Here is a 22,091-nt window from a genome sequence, read left to right as displayed (position 1 = left end):
ATGCTTTTGAGAAAAGCGCATGTCTCCCACAACTGCCCCTATCAAAAATGTCTAGTTTCTCTTGATGGTTTAGACGAGTAGATCCAATTAGATGGTCTGGACGAGTGGATACAATCAGTAATTCAAGGGCCATAAATTGAAAGTGCCTGGGCGGATTTGGCTAGTTATCGAACTTGGCTAAGGTCTTATGGCCAAATACATTTTGTTCAAGTTTGGTGAAAATTGGATGAGAAATGTTCGACTGAGAGAGCAGACAAGAGTAAAAAGGCCGATTTTTTGGTAATTGAAGGGCCGTAACTCCAAAATGCCTTGACCGATTTAGCTAGTTATCGAACTTGGCCGAGGTCTCATGGTCAAATACATTTTGTTCAAGTTTGGTGAAGATTGGATGAGAAATGTTCGACTTAGAGTGCTGACAAGAGTAAAAAGGCCAATTTTTCGGTAATTCAAGGGCCATAACTCCAAAATGCCTGGACTGATTTGGCTAGTTATCGAACTTGGCTGAGGTCTCATGGTCAAACACATTTTGTTCAAGTTTGGTGAAGATCGCATGAGAAATGTTCGACTTAAGAGTGCGGACAAGATTAAAAAGGCTGATTTTTGGTAATTCAAGGGCCATAACTCCAATATGCCTGGACAGATTTGGCTAGTTATCGAACTTGGCCGAGGTCTTATGGTCAAACACATTTTGTTAAAGTTTGGTGAAAATCAGATGAGAAATGTTCAACTTAGAGTGCGGACAACCTTTGTGACAGACAGACACACACACACACAGACAGAAACACAGACTGGAGTAAATCAATATGTCTCCCACACCACTATGTGGTGGGAGACATAATTATCTGCCCTTGAAAATCTGAAAATACTAAGAAATCCAATTTTCAAAGGCAGATAATTCAATATCAAGGCAAGGAAACTGCATTTTAATTTATATTTCTGTTTCAGACTTCATTTGCAGTCAGTATACAAAGTTTAAAGAAATCGGTCCATGGGAAAGACCAGGACTTTGCGGTATCATTTTGTCATGTTCATAGTTAAGGACATTTGCCACAGTGTCTTAATATCGACATGGGGCAAAATTTTCTTACGGACATAATTTCTTCTTTAAACTGTGTTTACTGACAGAGAATCCTATCAAAAACAGAAATATGAAATAAAACAAATCATAGGTACCCAGCCTCGGTCATGAATTATCTCCCCTTTAAAATCGGAAAATAATGAAAAATCTATTTTCAAGGGCAGATAATTCAAGATCAAGCCCCGGTACCTATGATTTTTATTACCTTCTGTTTTAAACTTGATTCTCAGTCAATACACAAAGTTTAAAGAAATTCTGTCTGTAGGAAAATTTTTGGCTATATACATATAAAAAACTGTGCGATATGTCTTTAAATTTTGATAAGCAGTAGAAACTGCATGTTGAACATCATAAATTCAAAATACTGTCAATGAAACAGCAGACATTTCACACCTGAAGTGTTCGAAAATTGAAACCAGCTTCTTACCTTTGATCTCTGTTAAACCAGCTTCAGTTTTCTCTTCCAATTTACCTACAATTTCCTCAATTTCTTTTCCCCATGTTGCATTTTCTACTGTTTTATTTTCATCCATTTTCCGTACATCTTCCTCTATTTCCCTTACATCCATTGTTTTACATTAATGTAATATACACATGTACACTGTTTTCACACATACATAGACAGTTGTTATCCAATGACGACACATAGCAAGAATTTAATTGCATACTGTTTTACAACCTCCTATTATAATCAACATGTACAATATCATCATGCACCATGCCGGCATTTCTATCTATTAATTCTACAAAACTGTATTAAATATCCAGAATATATTCCCAATCTTTAACAACACACATAAAACATTCCTAAGATCCAAATCAAACGAAATAAAACTTTCAAAAGTATAATAATGTCCATAAATCATAAACTTCACATTTTCAATCATGACCTATTTGTTTTCAATTTTATCTCTCATTCCTCTAGTTTAAGATGTCCCCTAATATTTACACCTGGTCAGTTAGGGGCCAGCATGATCCCCCATTGGTTACAATTTCATGAAGCCCTTTCACAAGGACAACAACTGCCGTACATCAATAAAACTCAGCAGTCTCTCAAATCAATCAAATGAGGCTCAAATAATCAATAAAACTCCTTGTAACCCTCTGTCTCCTCTAAAAAGGACATTAAACATACAAAGTGACTTTAAGACAAGCCAGTCACCAAGACATTGTCAGAAAATCACAATAAAGTTGTACAAATGCAGGGATAAAATCTGAATAAACGTCATGTCATACAGTGGCTATTTCTAATTATCTTCCGAGGTAAAAGTCGACATACATGTATTAATAACAATATTTTATCACAGGTAACTAACTATAACTGATGTGCATGACATATGAAGTTATTGATATAAATTACAATGTTTGATTGCTGATAATATCTCTCTACTTTTATAAAATGTTGATCTTCTTGAATCTGCCCAAGGTTCAGAATACCGTATTTTCCCGAATTAAGGCCCCCCCTCTAATTAACGCCCCCCGCCCATTTTGGAGGGGAAATAAAATCACCTACCTCATTTTTATAAGTCCATATAATAAGTAATTTACAGTACAAAAGTCCAATGTATTGAAAATTAAACACACTTTTAAACAGTCCATGTACCGTAAGTCCAAAACATTTGTACTAAGTACGGTACGTATCCAATCATCAAACAGAAAATTAAACGGTAAATACATTTTTGATTTGTTTTTGCACCACTCGCGCACACGCTTCCTGCCGACTTTAAACAAACTTGCAGCAATGTGTGTACGATATACCCTTTTCTTCGGCAGTTTTAAGAACTTTTAATTCAAAAGCAGGCACAGCAGCGTGTCAAACCATTGACATTGTGTATTGGGCTTTTAGCTACCCGCATGTACTAAGGAAAATGTTATCGGAGTACACAGCTGTTTGGGTCATGACGTAATGTGTAGTGTCGCGAGCGTGTCAAAAAGCCAGACATGGAATACACGAGGTACCGTATTTAAATGCATAAAAGACACACTGCATTAAATTGGATGCCAAATAATTACGTTTTGGGGGATTAAACAACACAGAAACACTTTACAGATAGTTTGAACGATGTTTTTAAGTTTTGTAAAAAGTTTCGTTTTTTATTTTTTTTACCTCAAATAAACGCCCCCTCTTTCGAAAATGTAACGCCCCCGGGGGCGTTAATACGGGAAAATACGGTAAATGTTTTTCGCATCTGACAAAGTATTTTATCAAAACTTTATTTCATGATCTAAAATTAAGATGGGTAATTTAAAGAAACAGAATGCATGTTCCGGAAAAAAGGAGGAGTCTATGGATTGACCGTGATCAACAAAGGGCCATAAATCAGGAAATTTTAGCCCTTCTTATACATGTCCATACTGTGTTTGTTATGCAGTGGTTGGTATCCTGGTATCATGGTTTGCACTGTTTGCCATTCAGTCAGTAAATTTTCAGTGAACACCCCTTCAAATAATAAATGGTATTGCCCAAATTGAATGATGGACTAGTCCATTACAGAAATTTTGCAGGTAAAGGTTAAATTATCTTAAGCAATCAACTTGTTATCTCAAATCAAATGGCATAATATGAATCAAGCTTCTAATCTAAAACATGATGACCCGGAGTGGTCACACCCGACCTGGACTGTTTGACCTTGAATATATGTCATGACAAACTGTATGATAGACGAACAAGACAGTAACTGTGTTTAGTACAAAGCTACGGTATACGGACAAGGAAAGTTTTATGAAGATCCAAAAGCTACGGTATATCTGATATGGACAAGAAAAGTTTTATGAAGATCCAATCAAAAATGTGAATTTTAAGTGTTAAGTTAAATGTTTTTTCTTCTATTTAGCCTTGACTTTATGCCAGGATGAACTAGATTATTGCAAATGCCACCAATATCAGAAGTTCAAGCATTCCAACCAGATTTCATCAAAAATATAACTTCTAGTGTGATGTTGTTTTTGTTGTTTTTTTGCTTTGATCATGACATTTTTTTTATGAACCTAAATAACTATTTTTCACACTTGACACAGCTATTGTAAAGACTACTTCTGATCTAGTTTCATACAAAACAGGTAAAATTTCATCACAGATAAAGAAGGGTAGCAGATAAGAAGGGTAGCAGGTAAAGAAGGGTAACAGATAAGAAGGGTTATAGGTAAGAATGGTTGCAGATAAAAATGGTAACAGATAAGATGGGTAGCTGATAAGACGGGTATCAAATAAGAAGTGTAGCCAATAAGAGGGGTAATGAATAATATATGTTATAGGTAAGACAGGTAACAGATAAGAAAGGAAACTGATAAGAAATGTAAGGGTTGCAAATAGTAAGCATTTCAAATAAGAGAGGTACCAGATAAGAAAGGTGACAGGTATAAAGGGTATAGTTTAAGAAAGGTTCCACTGTAAGAGAATGTTATTCCACACATGTCCAAAGCAGCTTTTGTAGCTAATATTTTCTTTGGCAAAAACCAATTAATCTGGTAAACTCCATGACTTTAACATCTGCTGTAGCTAGGATTGCACATGGTTTAATGGATTAATGGGATTAATTCTTGCAGCAGATGGAGAAAGTGTTTAACCTATGTAAGAGTTCAATGATGAACCAGGAGAGATAACAATAGAAATAATTAAACAAACATAACTCACAAAAGAATTTTCTATTCTATGATAGAAGTAAAACCTTTAAAAATGGCTAGAAAAAAAGAAACTTCCTAGCTTCTTTATTAATTTTAATGGGCTCCTATAACAACACTGTATGCACACAAGATATTTTAGTCTCATATGATTATAAGTGCAGGGGTGTAAAATTCCACTCGCCCGCTCGCATTGGCGAGTTAAAGTCTGAGTAGGACGAGTGGACCTCGCTGTATACTCGACCGATCGGGCAAGTGGTTTTTTACGTCCTTACTTTACCAAAATTCAGAAATTACAACTCCAAAACGTCAACAAACTTTGAGATGGTTCAGTCGCTACCTGGATTGACTGGAATTTACCCGCGAATCGTAAAGATATCAAAACGTCAAGCCGGTAATTTTCCATTCCACAAGCACGTGCGACCTATCGTATTAAATATCTAATTTACATCGACACGTACACAAAAACCGTGCATAGTGCACTCATTTTTTAACATTTTCGCTTCAAGTTTTCAGCACCTCTTGAGAAATAATACTTTTTGAATTCTATAATGATTTTAATAAGATATCGACAGAAATGTAGGCAAAATTCTATAAAAACGGTCGAATTTTCATATAATCATTTGTAAAAATTCAAGCAGCGCGATCTTAGTTACTTATTTCTTTCTATAAGTAAATGAATGATGAATACTCTGGGCATAAAATTCAGACTTTTGACCAGAAAGAACAAAAAACAGAAAAAAAAAATCTTAAATAATGAAAAAGCGGCAGCAATTACAATACATGGAGTAAAACGATTTTTGGCAAACAGATTTCTGTTCGTGCGGCAGAATATGTTACGTGACCTTGTGAACGTAAATAGAAATGCGATTTTAAAATAAGGCAATGTGATGTCATTGCGGTTTTTAATAAATTTTAAATGAATCTTTGTACATGTATTTTTTGACCAACAATTTAAGTGTTTTTTTTTTGTTTGTTTTTTTTTTTTTTGTCAAACAATAATGTAAATTCCTTGAGGGCAAATAGGTCACAGAGGTAGGATATCTCCACTATAGTAACTATCGTTTGAGACATTTACCTTTTATACGGGATATAGCACATTCGCTTTTGATAACAAATTAAAGAAGAAACTTTTTATTGATTGCTATTCTCAGGAATTTTAAGAACCGATGCGGTACGATCAGACAGTGATGTGTCACATGGCGCGAAAACATGACGTAATGCCATGACAATCTCGAGCAAAAATACCGCTCTGATCTCCACTTCAGATGTCAAGATACTTACACACTTCATTTAGCTCTTTGAGGGGGTGTAAATTGATCATGAAAACAAGGTCAATTCCTTAGTTTATCAACTGAACAATTACCGATAATCTTTAACATTTTTTTTTTTTTCATCTTTTTCAACACGGGTGGATGGACGATGATTATTGTGTCCAAATTTTTTAGACACTTTTCAAAATAGATATTTTTCGGAAAATAATACTATTGTACATAATACTCCTTTCATAAAAGTGACAGTATTAAAAGTGTCAATTATTAGGGCGAGTGGCTGTTCACTAAGGGCGAGTAGATATTACTGGCTACTAGTCCTGCAGGGCGAGTGGTGTGAAAAAAAAATTTACACCCCTGAAGTGGTTCAAGATATTTTAGTCTCATATGATTCTAAGTGGTTCGAGATATTTTATTCTCATATGATTATAAGTGGTTCATAACCTTCAAATTCCCCCAGAGTTTCCTTTAATGTCTTTTGATGAAGATACTAGCACAACATTAAAATTAAAATTGACTCTCCTGTAATTCATGTATTTCCATCAGTGTTCATAACCTTCAAAGTTAACTAAATTTCCTATATTGTAGATATTCAAGATACTGACATAACCTTCAAATTTAACTAAATTTCCTATATTGTAGATATTCATGATACTGACATAACCTTCAAATTTAACTGAATTTCCTATAATTTAGATCTCCTGACATAAACTTCAAATTTAACTAAATTTCCTATATTTTAGATCTCCTGATTAAGATACTGACATAACCTTCAAATCCAACCCACTTTCCTGTAATGTCTTTTGATCAAAATACTGCACTAACCTTTAAATTAAATTGACTTAACCTAAAATTCTTTCTGATCAAGATACTGACAACTTAATTACCTATGATATATACTATAATGTACTTTGATCAAGATACTGGCATAACTTTCACATTCTATTGACTTTCCTATAATTTATTCCATTTGATCATAATTCTGGCATATAACCTTCATATTCAACTCACTTTCTGACTAACTGATGCCTTTTGATAAAAATTCTGGCAAAATCATCAAATTCAACTGACTTTTCTATAATTTTCGCCTTTTGATCAAAATTCTGGCAAAATCATCCAATTCAACTGAATTTCCTACAGATTATCTGTTGTAATCAGTGTTCATAACCTTCAAGGTCAACTGACTTTCCTACAATCCATGTCTTTTGATCAAGATACTGGAATAACCTTCAAATTTAGCTGACATCATATAATTTGTGTCTTTTGATCAAGAAAAGCAAAAAACAGGTTTCATTATTACAAAATGTCAAAGTTGAACACAACAAGGTACACTAATTTTGAAGGAGTACAGGTAAAACTCATAAATGTTAAAGGTATTTCAACTTCGGATTTTCTTAAACTTTAAAGCATCAGATTTGCCAACATTTTCACCATTTAATAGCTACAATAATTGCTGCCTGTGTAAACAAGAGCTGTCCGTAAGACAGCCAAGCTCGACTATTCAAAATATTGTCTCAGAGGCAGGAAAATATTACCTAAAAAGGTTAAATATCAAAAGAGTTTTAAGTTCAAAAGGGGGAATAATTTGACCAAAATGCATATCAGTTATGGGACTTGCTGCTATCAACTAGTTTTATAACCCCTAAGGCACATGTGAAGTTTCAATTCAATATCTGCGTTAGTTTTGGAGATAGAAACTCGCACGTAAAACTTTAACCAGAATTTTCAAAGTCCAAAAGGGGGCATAATTTGCCCAAAATACACGCCAGAGTTATGGAACTTGATCCAGTGAGGTAAGTAATTGATCTAGAACAAGAGCTGTCCGTAAGACAGCCAAGCTCGACTATTCGAAATATTGTCACAGAAGCAGGAAATTATTACCCAAAATGTTAAATATCAAAAGAGTTTTAAGTTCGAAAGGGGACATAATCTGACCAAAATACATATCAGAGTTATGGGACTTGTTGCTATCAACTAGTTTTATAACCCCGAAGAAACATGTTAAGTTTCAATTCAATATCTGCATTAGTTTTGGGGATAGTAACTTGCATGTAAAACTTTAACCAGAATTTTCTAAGTCCAAAAGGGGGCATAATTTGCTCAAAATACATGTTAAGAGTTATGGAACTTGACCCAGTGAGGTTGGTAATTGACCTAGAAAAAGAATAAATAAGTTTCAAAGCTATATGCCTTTTGGTAATAGCTGTATGTACTTGCACGCAAAACTTTAACCAGGATTTTCTAAGTCCAAAAGGGGGCATAACATGTCAGAGTTATGGGACTTGGTGCTATCAACTAGTTTTATAACCCCAAAGACACATGTGAAGTTTCAATTTAATATCTGTAGTAGTTTTGGAGATAGTTACTTGCATGTAAAACTTTAACCAGAATTTTCTAAGTCCAAAAGGGGGCATAATTTGCCCAAAATACATGTCAGAGTTTTGGGACTTGACCAAGTGAGGTAGGTATTTGATCTAGAAAAAGAAAAAATAAGTTTCAAATCTGTATGCCTTTAAGTAATAGCTGTATGTACTTGCATGCAAAACTTTAACCAGAATTTTCTAAGTCCAAAAGGGGGCATAATTTGCCCAAAATACATGTCAGAGTTATGGGACTTGACCCAGTGAGGTAGGTAATTGATCTAGAAAAAGAAAAAATAAGTTTCAAATCTATATGCCTTTTAGTAATAGCTGTATGTACTTGCACGCAAAACTTTAACCAGAATTTTCTAAGTCCAAAAGGGGGCATAATTTGCCCAAAATGAAGGTCAGAGTTATGGGACTTGGTGCTATCAACTAGTTTTATAATCCCGAAGACACATGTGAAGTTTCAATTCAATACCTGCATTAGTTTTGGAGATAGTAACTTGCATGTAAAACTTTAACCAGAATTTTCTAAGTCCAAAAGGGGGCATAATTTGCTCAAAATACATGTTAGAGTTATGGAACTTGACCCAGTGAGGTTGGTAATTGACCTAGAAAAAGAATAAATAAGTTTCAAAGCTATATGCCTTTAAATGATAGCTGTATGTACTTGCATGCAAAAACTTAACCAAGGTGTGACGCCGACGCCGACGCCGACGCCGACGCCGACGCCAGGGTGAGTAGAATAGCTAGACTATTCTTCGAATAGTCGAGCTAACAAAAAAATTAAACATTATCTAGCCGGTTACCGGAACTACACCCTGAACTTCCATTGCAGCCTGTTCAACACTGGGACTGAACCTTTGGAAATCTGATTGGAAATCAAATTAGTCTCACTCTCCAAGACAATAAATAATAATACGACAGGTCTAACTGAAAACAATAGGATAATTACTAACCATACAGCAGTAACAGAGAACACAGCAAATGAACTGTGCCATAAGAAAACCAGCATAGTGCATTTGCGACCCCCATGGATCCAGACCAGCCTGCGCATCCATGCAGTCTAGTCAGGATCCATGCTGTTCGCTTTCAAAGCCTATTGCAATTAAGAGAAACCGTTAGTGGAAAGTATGGATCCTGACCAGACTGTGCGGATGTGCAGGCTGGTCTGGATCCATGCTGGCCGCAAATGCACTATGCTGGTTTTCTCATGGTGTGGCTCAAATCATTCAGAAAGTGACAAGACATTCAATAGAAGCTGCTGATAAGATATTAAACACACATAAACTTGCCACAGAACTATTAGGAAAGTACTTGGCACTAATTACACATCAGTCCCACAATATCATAGAATAAACAGTAGGTCACAAAAGAGGTATCTGCTCTGGTAATTAATTAGCACCATATATTAGTTCATGTTACACTTTTCCATTTGTTTATACAAGTCCCTAAAGACAAATAAACTGTGGGGGAGTCTTTGTAAGTGGATGAATAGATGAGATGGAAATAGCAAGACTGGACTCGACTAAAGTAGAAATAACAGATGGTGGTATTGTGCAGTGATTGTACCAGCACTTGTTTAGATGCCTAATATGAAAAGGACAACTGAAAAATCCTGTAAAATATTGCTGTGTTGTAATATTTGGCGATGGTGCAACAGAGATATGTATACATAATGAAGTTGAAAGTGGTACTTCTAGCTGCTATTTGGGCTTGTTTCTGCCATGTCAGGCTGCCATGCTGACACCTCTGCCAGACAGACAACACCAGGATGACAGAATGAGAACATTACAGTATGAGAATGTAACAACAAAACAATTTTTCCCTTATAAATTTATCATGTCCTTGTGCTGGCGTAGGTGCCACATGGCACGACATGGCAAAAGCAAGTCACCATAAATTGTCCTTGTGTCAGAGTGGCATGCATCAACAAACTTACAGTTTCACATCAAGATCTGATTTTGTTGGATCTTTCCTGAGCAAACTTTCGCTATTTACTTAAAAATGGACTTAGTAATTCAAATTAGGTGATCAAAAGAATTAGTAAGAAGTAAGTAAAATTAACATACAATATACAAGGTCTGTTAAATATCATCATCAATATCTAGCACTGGGTACATTTAATGCCATTTTTTTTTTTTGGAAGTCGGGGTGAGGTAGGTATTTGATCTAGAAAAAGAAAAAATAAGTTTCAAATCTGTATGCCTTTTAGTAATAGCTGTATGTACTTGCATGCAAAACTTTAACCAGAATTTTCTAAGTCCAAAAGGGGGCATAATTTGCCCAAAATACATGTCAGAGTTATGGGACTTGACCCAGTGAGGTAGGTAATTGATCTAGAAAAAGAAAAAATAAGTTTCAAATCTATATGCCTTTTAGTAATAGCTGTATGTACTTGCACGCAAAACTTTAACCAGAATTTTCTAAGTCCAAAAGGGGGCATAATTTGGCCAAAATGAAGGTCAGAGTTATGGGACTTGGTGCTATCAACTAGTTTTATAACCCCGAAGACACATGTGAAGTTTCAATTCAATATCTGCATTAGTTTTGGAGATAGTAACTTGCATGTAAAACTTTAACCAGAATTTTCTAAGTCCAAAAGGGGGCATAATTTGCTCAAAATACATGTTAGAGTTATGGAACTTGACCCAGTGAGGTTGGTAATTGACCTAGAAAAAGAATAAATAAGTTTCAAAGCTATATGCCTTTAAATGATAGCTGTATGTACTTGCATGCAAAAACTTAACCAAGGTGTGACGCCGACGCCGACGCCGACGCCGACGCCGACGCCAGGGTGAGTAGAATAGCTAGACTATTCTTCGAATAGTCGAGCTAAAAAGAAAAAATAAGTTTCAAATCTATAATATGCCTTTTAGTAATAGCTGTATGTACTTGCACGCAAAACTTTAACCAGAATTTGCTAAGTCCAAAAGGGGGCATAATTTGGCCAAAATGAAGGTCAGAATTATGGGACTTGCTGCTATCAGCTAGTTTTATAACCCTGAAGACACATGTGAAGTTTCAAATCAATATCTGCATTAGTTTTGGAGATAATAACTTGCATGTAAAACTTTAACCAAAATTTTCTAAGTCTAAAAGGGGGCATAATTTGCTCAAAATACATGTCAGAGTTATGGGTCTTGACCCAGTGAGGTTGGTAATTGATCTAGAAAAAGAAAAAATAAGTTTCAAATCTATATGCCTTTTAGAAATAGCTGTATGTACTTGCACGCAAAACTTTAACCAGAATTTTCTAAGTCCAAAAGGGGGCATAATTTGGCCAAAATGAAAGTCAGAGTTATGGGACTTGCTGCTATCAACTAGTTTTATAACCCCGAAGACACATGTGAAGTTTCAAATCAATATTTTCATTAGTTTTTGAGACAGTAACTTGCATGTAAAACTTTAACCAAAATTTTCTAAGTCCAAAAGGGGGCATAATTTGCTCAAAATACATGTCAGAGTTATGGGACTTGACCCAGAGAGGTTGGTAATTGACCTAGAAAAAGAAAAAATAAGTTTCAAAGCTATATGCCTTTAATTGATGGCTGTATGTACTTGCATGCAAAAACTTAACCAAGGTTTGACGCCGACGCCGACACCAACGCCAGGGTGAGTAGAATAGCTAGACTATTCTTCGAATAGTCGAGCTAAAAATAAAAGTTGAACCTGGTGGTGGTCTCCTGTACATGATTCTAGTCCCTTGGTGGTCATCACTGGCATAAGCACTATCTGACCCACTAGATTTTCTCGAAGGACGACTTGGAATCTTTGACTTCGACTTACGCACCGGATATTGTCCAACAGAAATTTTTGTTTTCAACATCGGAATACCGAACTTGGACATTTTTCGTCTAAACAGTTCTTCAGTGTACGGGTAACATCTTATAATCCTCAATAAAACACTTTTCTCTTCATATATTGCACATCCATGCAAAATCCATGAAATTAAAAATCGGTAAAATAATATATTGTTATTTATGCATTCTCACTTTGTTATTGCTGATGAGATTTGACAAAACATCTATTACCCAGTCAGGTGAAATGAGGCAGACATTCCACTAAACAGAAACACTCAGTTAATGTCTTTTATACAGAGCATATAAATCAAAAATCCTATTAACGGAATATATTTTACTGAAAACATAAGAATTTTTAATAACAATGATTGTTCAAGTAAATTCAATTTCCATTAAATCATAATTACTTTCCTATCTTTCACTAGCAGAAGTTACATCCTCTATTAAAACTTTGAAAAAGAATGAAAAGAGAATCCATAGAAACACAGCTTTCATTCTCTGGTTTATCAGATCGTTTTTATATCAGAGGAGAAAAAAACAGATCTGTACTCCATGCAATTAGACAGATTATGTAACAACCAACATCTTTGTACACTCCAGGTAAAATTTTCAAGATAAGCACTGTCTTCATTCACTATCTCATTTCTAACTCATTTCCAATAATTCAGCACCCCTCTGGTAATATTCCTCAGCAGGAAAAAGTTTCAGAACTGTTCTTTTAAAAACATCTTAATTATTATAATCAATCTGATTCCAAGAGTATAATTTATCTGATTTTCATTTAAAGGAACTAACAAAAAATCAAGTTTTTCAACATATTCAAATGAGCAACCACAAAAAAAACCTTTGAGGTATCTTCTGATATGCCAAAGTGTCTTTTGATGTAACTAGTTAATTAAAAATTAACCAACAAAACACCTCTCTGTGTATTTTAGACATACCAAATTTGTTACAACACTGTTTTGTTCATTAAATAAAAAGTGAAAAACAGGTTCAAGGCTAATGAAAATATTTTTTGACAACTCTTTTTCCTTCTGCAGCTATTCAAGTATTAAATGACAATAAAAACTTCTCTCCTTCAGTAATGAAGAGATAGCCATTAATATTGATGTCAATTCCTTCAAGGTTTAGACTAAGGATTGTAGTGCACCACAATCAGGTTCAAACTCCTCAGTGGTGGTTCTGCAACTGATCATTCCAAGGTATTTAACCTTTAGCCTGCAGGTAGCAATTGGTTTTGCCTTTAAGACCAGTGCAGACTAAGACCAGCCTGCACGTCCATGCAGGCTGATCATAGTCTGCACTGTTCGCTATTCAGTCAGTAAATTTTCAGTGAACTCTCCTTCGAATAATAAATGGTATTGCCCGAATTGAATGACTGACCAGTCCATTTTAGAAATTTAGCAGGCTAAAGGTTAATAAATTTGTTGAAGTTTGGCGGGAACCATAAACCGGTTCAATTTGCCTCCACGGCCAAGTGGTTGAGGTTGCTCACATCAAATCACTTGCCCCTCACTGATGTGGGTTTAAGCCCCACACGTGGCATTGAATTCTTTATGTGAAGAAGCCATCCAGCTGGCTTACGGAATGTCACTGGTTCTACCCAGGTGAGCGCTTGTGATGAAATAATGCACAGCAGGGTACCTGGGGTCTTTCTCCACCATCGAAGCTGGAAAGTCCCTATATGACCTATAATGGTATTGGTGCAACATTAAAATCAGCAAAAGCCACAAAAAATACCAGTGGTGTTTCTGCAACTTACCATCCCAAGCTGGTACTTCACTCAGTAGAGAGTCTTTCATTTATTATATAACTGTATTGTCTTTATCATCAAACAAGGAAGAATATCCAACAGGGAAAGCCACGTTCTAAAAACGCAGCCTCCCCAAATGCTCACACAATCAACACACACGCACACAACACACATGAACACACACACACACAAGGACAAAACAAACAAATAAAGGAACACAGTCAGACACAGTTTCTACTGTGTCAATAATTTTTTGTGTAAGTCCATATCATATAAACTGCAACAGGGTTTCATTTCCAGCAGACTGTGTTCTGAAATCATGGCCATTCCTACAGGACCTCTATCCTTGTATCAACAGCAAGGGAAGACCCAAGTTGGCTGGTTCCTGGCCTGTAAGTTACATGCAGGTACCTAGGTAAAATTGCGGATTCCTGGGTAAAACTGCAGTTAACTGGGTAAATGACTGCTGACAGAGGGACCAGGCCCATCTACAAGCTATTTTATGACTTCCTCGACTTTTAGCTGTTCGCTATTCAGTCTGTAAGTTTTCATTGAACACCCCCATGAATAATAAATGGTACTACCCAAATTGAATGATGAACCAGTCCATTTGCTAAAGGTTAAATGAGAAAAAGTATTGACCCTTGTAATGTTTATCAAAGAGTGGTGAGAGGGGGACAGACCATAACCATTCATCAACAGTCACTTCCACACTTCAGGAACCAATGTGTTATTATTGCTGTTTTTTACTTGTTCAACATTTAGTTACCTGCTAAATTTCTAAAATGGACAGGGGTATCATTCAATTTGGGCAACCAGATGAAATGATGACCATGGTTGACAATCAAATACCGTCAGGAGCACAGTCGGCCATGGTCGACCATGGTGAGATAAGATTGGCCATGGTCGACCATGGTCAGAAAAGATGATCAACAGTTTGACCATGGTCTACTGCAGTCAACTTTTTTCAACCACTGTTGACCATGGACTACCATGGTAATGTTAGTAATTTTCACACTTATCAAGTTTCACAATGCCCTGAAGACTCCTGACTGCATTTTGGCTCCAAAAGTTTTCCTAGTTATAGAATAGTTTGACAGATGCAAAGGTAAACTTTCACAGCCTGACTGTAATTTGTTATCATCTTAGCCATTTTATGACAAATTAGTGTTTGAAATTATTTTTGTCCAATGGCATTGCAGTATTTTTCAAATTATCGTGAAATTTATTTTGATAAATCAACATTTACTTCTGGTCATTTATTAACCCGGTAAGTCACGGTAAGTGCCAGACCAATTTAATTTGATAAATGCTTACTAATAAATACTAACCTATACTAAATGACTGACTTGTAAAAATAGATATATACTGCAATAGTCATGTATTTTATAGGACCCTTTCAAATTCATATTTAGTAACTTATCTCTCTTGGTGAAATATTTTGATATATTTTAAACAAACCTTCAACAAGAATGTTTATAATCATAAGTGCAAAACGTTATTTCAAATATACTGATTTTAAAATATATCAAAATAGTGTATTTTGTCTTCTCGTTACTATAAGTATTTTTGGGATAGTCAATAGTCCCCACAGACCATGGTTGACTGTGGTCCACAACCATGGTCTACCATGGTCCCCAACCACGGTTGTCTACAACTGTCATAAAAACATGGTATCAGACCATGATCAAAAACCTTCGTCAACCATGGTGAAAAATCATGGTTGACTAGGGTTTTTGACCATGGTCTGATACCATGTTTTTATGACTGTGGTGCCAATTACAAAACAATGGTAAACCATGGTCTAATGACCATGACCTACCATGGTAAACCATGAATTACCACAGTAATAAACTGTCGATTTTGAGTGGGCAGTACCATTTATTAGAACTATAAAGGGAGGTAATCAGAAGTTATATGTTCTATGACTTACACATGTTTTAATCAAATAATTTCAACCATTGCCTTATGTATTTGACCCTCTTATTCAGAATCAAATTTTCATTTTTAAAATGTTCCTTTTTTTATCATGTATATAGTTTGAGAAGTTTTCAATATTTTGATATTTGCAGTCCTTTAATAATTGGTGTCCCTCCCTTTATGTCTGTCCCAGCCTAATCAGAGTGTGAAACATTTAAGTGAAGCCATCTTTTTCTCCCAACCACCCAGAATCTGCACTCTTACCAGTATTATAATAACTGCCTCAAAAATAATCCCCTCACCACCTATCACAATGTATAAGTATTACCATGTAATTACAGTTTCCTGGATTTTTAACATTTTCCTGACAATAAATTACTACCTGTGCAGGTATAACAGTCTATCTAATTATTTCTGGAACAGGTTTATTACCAAACTCATGAGTGTAGGTGTTTTCTTTTCTTACATTGATTGATGTACATGAATTCAAAGTAAGGTGAGAGAAAAACTTCCAGATGTTGGAACTATTTCTTCCTGATTAAAGTCCATCAAGCAAACTTAATAAAATCATTATGGCACAAAAATAATGAGTTCCAAATTTCAGCTGGACAAGGAAGTAAAGGTGATCAAGCCTTGGAAAACTGTTCTGATGCACTGAGCCACTTGATCAGATTCTTTCCATTTCTTTCCATTTTACAACCATTGTTGTTAAAGGTGGCTAAACAGATTTTGGCCAATTAACAGATTTGTTCAAAACTTTAATGTTTAGCAACTGAGCATTTAAACTTATCTGTGTCTACTGAGGGCTTAATACAAGTTAAATTTTCACTGGAGCTAGATAGATTACATTATATAAGCATAAGTATAAATTTGATAACCATGCTTTGCCACTGCTCGCTTAGCTCAGTAGGGAGAATGTTGGTCTATGGATCACGGGGGCGCGAGTTCGATCCCCGGACGGGGCGTATGTTTTCCGTGACGATTTGATAAAAGACATTGTGTCTGAAATCTTTCGTCCTCCACCTCTGATAATTCATGTGGGGAAGTAGGCAGTTACTTACGGAAAACAGGTTTGCACTGGTACAGAGTTAGGTTAACTGCCCGCCGTTACACGACTGAAATACTGTTGAAAAACGGTGTTAAACCCAAAACAAACAAAAACATGCATTGCCTACTGAATGATATAAGAGCTACTGCATTAAATTTGTTAAAGTTTTGCATTAACAATTATATATTTAGCTCAAATTCATTAAAAATTATTATTACCTCCTGTGCAACCAAAATCGATTGGAATTTAAATACTTTTTGTAAATAAATTAAGAAGCTTACATTTTGATTTTGATTGTTGAAATATGCGACTCTCTTATCAAATGCAAAATAAATTAATGTAAAACAGAAATACCGAAATGAAAAGTAATAAGTTTTAACTTAAGTTTTTTTAGGTACTAAGATATTGAAGAAGGGTTGTTACACATTCCTGTCCAAAAAAAAATGTTGATTTAGATCATGAGTGAATACCAGCAACAAGATAGTACAACGAGTCAAAGACTGTGGTGATGCCACAGGACGAGGACAATAGCTCTCCTTGCTCTTTGGATATGTCAAAAAATCTTTTTTTTTCCCTTTTAGGACCTAAATAAATGCCCTTCTTTTGAAAAATGTAGTGCCCCCTGTGAGGGGCATAAATAACAGAATATATGGTAAAAGACATGTTGCTTTAAAAGTTGTTCAAAGTATCATTGATAAGAATATTGACACCTTTATTCCTCAATATATTCACTCAACTTTTACTGATATGAAATTGTACAAAATGCTAATGACTAAAGGTGAACAGTTGTCAAAGTACAAATATCACTACACACATCAAAAGAACAAGTGCATTCTAAGGAATGCACACATATTATTTATGAGTTAGCTAGGTTGACTTTCTAGGAAGTTGACTTACCACATGACTGTACAGGAAGTGGAGGTTTTCCAGTGCCGTTACTATGGAAATAATGTTCCCTTGCCTTTGAACGTATACGTCTATACTTTGTTTTTCTTTTAGCTTTATCATCTGCTGCTGTCAGAGCTGGTGCTGCATCTTTCCATTCCATGTCCATACTAGTTAAAAATCTATGTCAGGATCTGGAATCAGTTCATAAAAGAAATAAACATGCAAGTACAAAAAACATGACGTACAGTAAAACTCCTGTTAACAGAACCTTTAACAAACAAATAGTGAAAAGTGAACCTGATCCATTATCATAATGATTATGGTGACTACTGTTAATCAAGACTTGGTTCATCTATAATGACCCTATCTAACAGTGGTTTCATTAACCCTTAGCCTGCTGGCGGCAAGTGATTCTGCCTTTGCGACCAGTGCAGACCAAGATCAGCCTGCACATCCGTGCAGTCTGATCATGGTCTGCACTGTTCGCTATTCAGTCAGTAATTTTTCAGTGAACACCCCTTTGAATAATAAGTGGTATGGCCCAAATTGAATGATGGACTGGTCCATTTTAGATATTTAGCAGGGTAAGGGTTAAGGTCCAGTAGGCGGGGATTTTCCCCTGCTACAGTGGTCAGAAGTCCTTGCTACTTTGAAGCAGGCTGCAGCAAATTAAGCTCTAAATAGGAGGACCCCAAATCCTCCCCTACTTTGCAATGTCTACCATGATCTTACCATGATCCAACTTTGGTTGACCATGGTCCAACATGATACTACCTATGACCATAGTTAACCAAAGTTTAATGTAATATATATACTATTGTTAATAATGAAAGAACCAACAATTCATAAACTATGGCTGCTTCGTATGAGAATCTGTGAACCAGTTGGCATGTAAAGGAAGCAAGCTGATCAAGGTGAACTTTGATTGGCTGAGAGTGATCGATATATGTGAGTTTGTTTACTAGGTTTACATTATTACGCTAAACTGATTTTGCAAGTTCATGCAAAAAGAAGAGCTGTCACAGGACAGCTACTGTTGACTATTTAAAAGTCTTATCACTAACAAATTAAATGAGAGAATACCATAAGTCGGACAAGGGATATAACTTTGCGAAAAGCAAAACCAAGGGGCATAAAAACTGCTAAGTTGAAAATGGGGTAATAGCTTTGTAAAGAAGGAAAAGCCAGTTACTGAAACTACACATTCCATATCAGATCATGATACTGAACAAATGTGTGTAGAGTTTCAATCTATTCCCACTAATGTTTATTGAGATATAAAACTTGACCAAATCGACAATACTGACACACAATCACCTCAGTGCAACCATAATGCTCTATCTATGCCTCAATTATAGCAAAAGTTTCCATGAAGACCATGCGCAACAAAATTAGCTAGGTTTAGAACGTAACTGCGATCGAGAATCTCATTTTCAGTGTGAACACGGTCCCAGAAAAGTCACAGATTAGCTACATAGCTAAATCTAGCTACAAATAGCTATAGTCCCAATAACAATAGTACAATATTTGGCAATATCAAATAGAAAACAGTCATTATCCCATCCAAATGGTTTATGCGACAAAAGACAAACACAAAGAACTGAAATCTATGCAGTCTCAATTTCAATACATGTGGCAAATGTGTGTGATAATCATTACTAAAATAGTCCTAAGTATCGGTGATTCTCAGTGATTCTCGCAAGTGACACATATTCTTCTTATTGAAGAACTTCATTTAGTGTAGATTCTAATTGTCTTTCATCTTATAAACCGTTGGGATGTGGTAATGACCATTTTGCATTTGATTTTGACATATTTTGTATTATTGTTATTGTTTTTTATAGCTAATTCTAGCTAACTAGTTTGTGACATATCTGACCGCCTCAATAGCCTACTGGTGGAGTGTCTGCTGCTTTGAGTGTGAGAGGTCTGGGGTTCTATCCTCGGCTGCGTCATACCAAAGACGTGAAAAATGGTACTGGTAACTCCCTTGCTTATCACTCAGCATTGAAAGGGTTGTACCAGGAGGTAAAATAAGCGTGGGTAAGTATCTGTTACTGAATACCTAGTTTGTTGCACAAGAGCTTTGTAGCTTGTGTTGTATGTTGGATTATATGCGAAGTTCAATAAAGCTTACCTTTACCAGGCTGGTAACATTGCCCGATCGGGCTTTCAGCATAAAAACTAATATTTCTTAAAATATAATGAAGATATTTCTCTCAAACTTTGTCCATTTATTAAACATAACATATGATTCATAGTAAGATAGAAATATCTTTGTTGCCTTCAGTTTTGTTAGAATTACTTCCCTTTTTCAGATTTTTATGATGCATAATTTTTGAAGTCCAAAACAATTAAGTTTTAATGCAATGTTTAAAACAGAAAAGGGTTCAATGGCTTTCTATTGCTCCAAACTTGTGCGCCAATACCTTTACTCTATATATTTAGGGCTAATACTTTGTTTCTAGTGCATGTGTATGAACTATTTTTTACCAATAACATTTTTCGATAATGTTTAAGTGAAAGCACAGTAAAATGTATACATTCATGTACTAGCGCAATAATTTAGAGCATTAGAAAGCCATTGAACCCCTTGTTGTTGTAAACTTAGTATTAGAACATTTTTTTTGGGACTTCAAAAATTATGCGTCATAAAAATCTGAAAAGGGGAAATAATTCCACTAACACTGAAGGCAACCAAGTTATTTTTATTTTAATTTGTATCATATGTAACGCTTAATAAATGGATCAAGTTTGAAAGAAATATCTTCGTTACTTTTTAAGAAATACTAGTTTTTCTGTTGAAAGCCTGATCGGGCAATGTTACCAGCCTGTTTACCATAGGGGAGGAACTGTTACACGAGACTCGGTTGTGGAGGATATCATGTTACAGATTTAGGATGATGCTGCTACAGTTTTCCTGGATAACATTACAGCATTGGAGGATAATAATCGCTGGTGGTAGTTTATTGAAAAGATTCATCTCTTCTTGCAAAAATATAAATTGTATTTCTAGATCAATGGTATGTTCGTCATTTGAGAAACCTGTAACATGATATCCTCCACAACCGAGTCTTGTGTAACAGTTCCTCCCCCGTGTTTACCTCTCATTTTCTGGGACCTGATCAAGGGTCAGCAAGAGTTATCTTTCCTGTGTTTGTCAAAAAAAAAAGTGTCACAAAATCGGCTCATGCTGGCCAAGAATTAAAATGGGCCTAGTTTATGACAAATTTAAAAGACCATATCTGTAAGCAATCGCTAGAGTTCTCTTACAGTCTACTAACTTTGTTCTGTCCTCCCCTTATTTCCCGTGTATTGCACTAGATCACGTGATATATGCGCTGCTCTAAACACCACTACCTCGCCCGTACCGTATTGAAATGGCAAGCACGTAACTTTGATGTAAATTGAACAAAAGGAATCACAAATACAATTATACCTTTAAACCAGCTTACGAATTCAACCTTATAAGCCGGCAACAAATTGGTTTAGTGTTTAGGGGTGGTTCCAAAAAAAATGAAGACATTTCTTAGATTTGCTGTAATTTTTTAGGTATAGTATTTAAAGCTGTCATTCAGCTTCTATTAAGTGTGTTCTTACATCAATTAAATGTGTAGAAAGTTTCACTTTCTTTTGTGCGGCGGTTTTGAAATAATCCGAAATAAAGATGCTAAAAATGTCCCGAGTGTAACCATTTTTGCGTGACATTTCAAGTTGATCGTAATTTTTCATTTTGAATAACTCTGCACCAAGAAATACTACAGGTTAGATAAACATTTCATGTTTTAAAACAATTCATCTGCTGTCGATTTTAGTTTTTTTTATAAAATACCTCGTTGTTTTTCTAGTCACAGGGCGCCCTTTAGGCAACAGACCATCAAGAAAAAAACTCATTAAAAAATCACCCTTTTGAAAGTAAAGAGCTTGTATTTGTATTTTAATTATCTTTAAGTGGTATGAACTATGTCTTTTTCATGAACATTGTTTTAGCATTCCAAAAATGGTATTATTATGCCAGTTTAGTCCCCATGCCAAACTTGACGTCCTCATACACACATTAACCCACAGTTGTCCCGAGTGTAACCATATGGGTTGTATGTTGTGTCACTCCTACAAATCTTGCTGAATAAATGACTTTTGTGCATTTTCCAATAACCTATGTCACATTGTTTTTAACCATGAAAAAGAAAATGAATTTGTGTTATTTGTTTGAGCTAAAACTTGTCATAAGTGATGTCCCGAGTGTAACCCCAATTTGGCACTTTTGACTGACAGGTGTCAACAGTTCCAGAAATACTCAATTCTTGACACTTTAAGATTTGCTGCATAGATTAGTGTTTATTGAG

At 35.5% G+C, this 22,091-nt stretch overlaps 1 protein-coding gene across 3 annotated transcripts in view; it reads right to left on the bottom strand.

The window, feature by feature from the left end:
- LOC123531178 (SRC kinase signaling inhibitor 1-like) overlaps positions 1-21,047 on the bottom strand; it is a 199,806-nt gene extending 178,759 nt beyond the window's left edge. Inside the window, exons 1-2 of one of the 3 annotated variants that reach the window (XM_053517845.1) lie at positions 21,030-21,047; positions 17,755-17,936 (exon numbers count right to left, since the gene is read on the bottom strand). In XM_053517845.1, coding sequence (XP_053373820.1) covers positions 17,755-17,911 — 157 coding nt within the window. In that variant the 5' untranslated portion in view covers positions 17,912-17,936; positions 21,030-21,047. Of the gene's footprint in view, positions 1-1,505; positions 2,125-12,005; positions 12,348-17,754; positions 17,937-21,029 lie in introns of those variants that run through there. The other 2 variants (XM_053517844.1, XM_053517847.1) reach the window with 2 other exon arrangements.
- Positions 21,048-22,091: the final 1,044 nt, after the last annotated feature.

The sequence above is a fragment of the Mercenaria mercenaria genome, chromosome 11 (assembly GCF_021730395.1).
Source record: "Mercenaria mercenaria strain notata chromosome 11, MADL_Memer_1, whole genome shotgun sequence".
NCBI classification, from domain to species: domain Eukaryota; kingdom Metazoa; phylum Mollusca; class Bivalvia; order Venerida; family Veneridae; genus Mercenaria; species Mercenaria mercenaria.
Note: the sequence above shows the minus strand (reverse complement) of the source record. Positions and strands in the feature narration are given on the sequence as shown.